Source organism: Vitis riparia, chromosome 6 (assembly GCF_004353265.1).
Source record: "Vitis riparia cultivar Riparia Gloire de Montpellier isolate 1030 chromosome 6, EGFV_Vit.rip_1.0, whole genome shotgun sequence".
NCBI lineage: Eukaryota > Viridiplantae > Streptophyta > Magnoliopsida > Vitales > Vitaceae > Vitis > Vitis riparia.
In genome coordinates, this window is record NC_048436.1 from 1,164,988 (window position 1) to 1,168,233 (window position 3,246).

Here is a 3,246-nt window from a genome sequence, read left to right on the forward strand (position 1 = left end):
ATAAGAAGGCACCCCTTATTCATGTATCAAGAGGTAAAGCAGTTATCTTTGCTCCTCCTTATACTGTTTTCTATATTTTGTATTGTTCCTTATTTGTTTCTCTTTTATAACATATAGTACAAGGTTTAAACTTCTGACCTTTCAACATTAACTCTTAGATATCATGTTAAATTACAATTAAATTTTAAATTATTATATAATAATTGATATCGAGTTTATTTTAACTAAAGTGATGTTTGTTTTTTTAACTTTGCTGAAAGTAATTTGTATTTATATTTTAGATCCTTTTTTTTTTTTTTTTACTTTTTGTTAACTTGTTAATTATTTCTTAAATTTTTTATTGAATAGAAAAAAACAAAATATTTGATTTTTTTAATGTTAAAAGTAATATATTATTATCATTTTTTTACTTCTTAATATTTAATAAAAATAAAATATGAAAAAATCAAATAACTTAATACTTAACATTATTAAATACTATTTAGTATTACATTCTATTTAGAATTAAATGAAAAAAAATAACAAACAAACAAACATTACCCAATACTCTGAAAATTCTGTATGTTATGGAAATTAATTAACTTATGTTGAGATCATTTAGGTTAAAGCACCAACAATTTCGATACGGAAAGTGACTAGAAAAATAGGCCGTGAAAGTATGGTACTTTATTCATTAGATCTACTGACGCTCAATCTTCTTTTTTTCTTTTCTCACCTTTTTGGGTGCTCCCATGTGCACCTACTGTGGTAAGTAATATAATCACGGGAAAAAAAACAAACCTACAAAAAGCAGTGATGAGAATGAAGTATAAAAAATTTTGGAAGGAGGAGAACTGTTGATTTGGAATAAGACGACTAAGGAGGAGTCCTATGGAAATGGCAAGATCTGGATTGCTTCTCCTGCTACTCTTCCTCCTTGTTTTACCTCCAGACCCTTTCCAAAGTCTTCTGGTTTCAGGTATCCAGTTGTTTCATTCCTTTTTTACATTTGATTTTTCTGTTTCAGTTAAAACATTTGTTGATTCATGTTTTATTCAGCTTAGAACTGTCACCCATATGGTGTTGTGTTTCAGAAAATACACCATTGTTGCGAGGGAAATAGAAGTGGGTTAACTTGGTTTCTTTTTCCAAAAAGAAAAGAAAATTGTCTCATTTCATTCTTTATTGAAGATGCAACTTGCTGAATGTGTCAACTATCTATGCTATAGCCTATATTTGTGGAACTAATTTTTCGATTTTATTTCTGGAATAATAAAGGTCTCTCTCTGATGGAAAATAAGGCTCGGATCATCTTATGAGATGCCCAAAATTTTGATTGATTGTTTTATTGACAAATTCACTACCCCAAATCATGAATGGAACTACAAAAATGAGAACCATTCTATTTCCACATAAGTGCCTTAACCTTCGTTTTTATCTAGAAAAAATTTAAAAACAAATTCAAGAGAGAGGACTTTCTTTATAAATGTATTCTTTCAAATTTTTTCACAAAGATAGAGTGTGACAAAAAAAGGTTGTTTTTTTCTTTATAATGATAGTTTCTAGATGGTTGTAAAACTCTCAAAAACTGTTTCCCATTTCTCGAGTGTTGGGTCTGTCCGACCAGTCCATTTAGACACCCAAACCCAACTCCAACGCTCTCATTGCTTCAAAAGATTGCATCTAAAAAGCGGGAAAATGTATGCTTCAATTTTTAACTTGGTCTGGTAGCCCTTCAACCAAGTGAACTGGGAACAAGTTGATGTGGGGTAATATGTTGTTTCTGAATTTTGAATCAATCTGAGTAGTTTATGATCAGAGGATGATTTGAAGCTTTGGATGAGTGAATTCAACTGCCAATTAATGATCATTTCCAAAAGTTTCCCCATAAAACATAAATATTTTTTTTACTTTATCAAAAGCTAATGTGAATAAGTGAAAGCAATGATGTAGCCACACTGAAAAAGTATACTTTTCCGGCTTCCCCATGTGTTCCCTACTAACTTCATGCGAAATACATCTCATCTTTTTATTCCTTTGAATGATGAAAGGAAGAAAAAAAAAAAAAAGGAAAACAACTTGATGACTTCTGATGACTATAGTCTTGGGTTGTATTCATTGGGAATCATCACGGCCACTATCTTCTTTTATCCTGCTTTTAATTTTAAAAAGGAAAAGAATAAAGCACAGAGACATATAGTTTCTTCACCAACATGATTACATACCGACAAATTAAAGTAGCTTTTGAAGGGTACGTATTTGTAGCCAAATGTGAAAGATGTGATTTGAAATAGTGTTGTTGTTGTAGGGCTAAAAGAGGAACAAGATGTTGGAGAGAGAGGAATGATGAAGAGAGAGGAGGCAAGTGAAGAAAGATTCGGAGGAGAGGTAGTAGCAAAGAGGTATGCCAGTGCTGGGGGTGGTCACAAGGCAGGTGGTGCACCAGGTGCTATGAATCATCGCACCAACTCACCTCACAGTGGCTCCAATACTTGCAACACCATCATCCATTTTGGCCTCACTTGCTTGGGCTTTGCACTCTTGGCTTCACTGCTTCTTCCCTATATTTTATGTAGCCTTTAGATTTGTATGATGTCAAGACATGGACTTCTTTTATTCCCAATTTAGTATTTTCACTTTTTTTTCTAACCTAATTTATTAAAAAAAAAACAAAAGAAGAAGAAGAAGAAGAAGAAGAATTAGATCATGATATTTTAATTAAGAAGGTAAAGCAGGAAAGCTAAAACTCCCACCTGTAGAGTAAGAGAAAAAAATGTGAGAATTTTAATTTATATATTCAATGATCATACAGGATCGTATGTTGAATCACATGAAGAAATTATGCCATAATTACTATTAAAATTGTACCAACCTGAATCCATGTGTGAATTTGAAGACAGTACGGATCTTCTAAGGCTGATGGAGGGCACCACCTTTCTCTGATTCTCTCAGGCAATGGGAGCGGGAGAGAGAGCGGTTCAATTCTTTCAAAAGATGTGATTCATTGAAAAGACATAAGCCTCACCTTTTATACCCTCCTGCCTTAGGGACCATACCCATTGGTTATTGGGCCTCACGGGCCTTAGGCCCATCATCTAAAGCCCGTGATTGCGTTGGGCTCTACACATAAGGTGGCCCATACTCTTAAAACGAACATTAAATCAAAATGTCCATAATTTGAATAGCTTAATCATGAATCATTGTTAAATATGTGAATCCATATTTCAACAAAAAAAACATAAACTTAAATTAAGAAAGTTAACTTAA

The 3,246-nt window shown here is 32.6% G+C and overlaps 1 protein-coding gene across 1 annotated transcript; it reads left to right on the top strand.

Annotated features, from left to right (window-relative positions):
- The first annotated feature begins 785 nt into the window (after positions 1-785).
- On the top strand, positions 786-2,628 carry LOC117916623. The gene is made up of 2 exons (XM_034832747.1): positions 786-958; positions 2,288-2,628. Exons 1-2 carry the CDS (start codon positions 871-873, stop codon positions 2,560-2,562), a joined length of 363 nt encoding a protein of 120 aa, XP_034688638.1. The 5' UTR covers positions 786-870; the 3' UTR covers positions 2,563-2,628.
- The last annotated feature ends 618 nt before the right edge of the window (positions 2,629-3,246 follow it).

Coding starts and splice junctions, on each gene's coding strand:
- LOC117916623 (XM_034832747.1), top strand. CDS start 871: ATGGAAATGGCAAGATCTGGATTGCTTCTCCTGCTACTCTTCCTCCTT. Junction 959..2,287: donor CCAAAGTCTTCTGGTTTCAG/GTATCCAGTTGT, acceptor TTGTTGTTGTAG/GGCTAAAAGAGGAACAAGAT.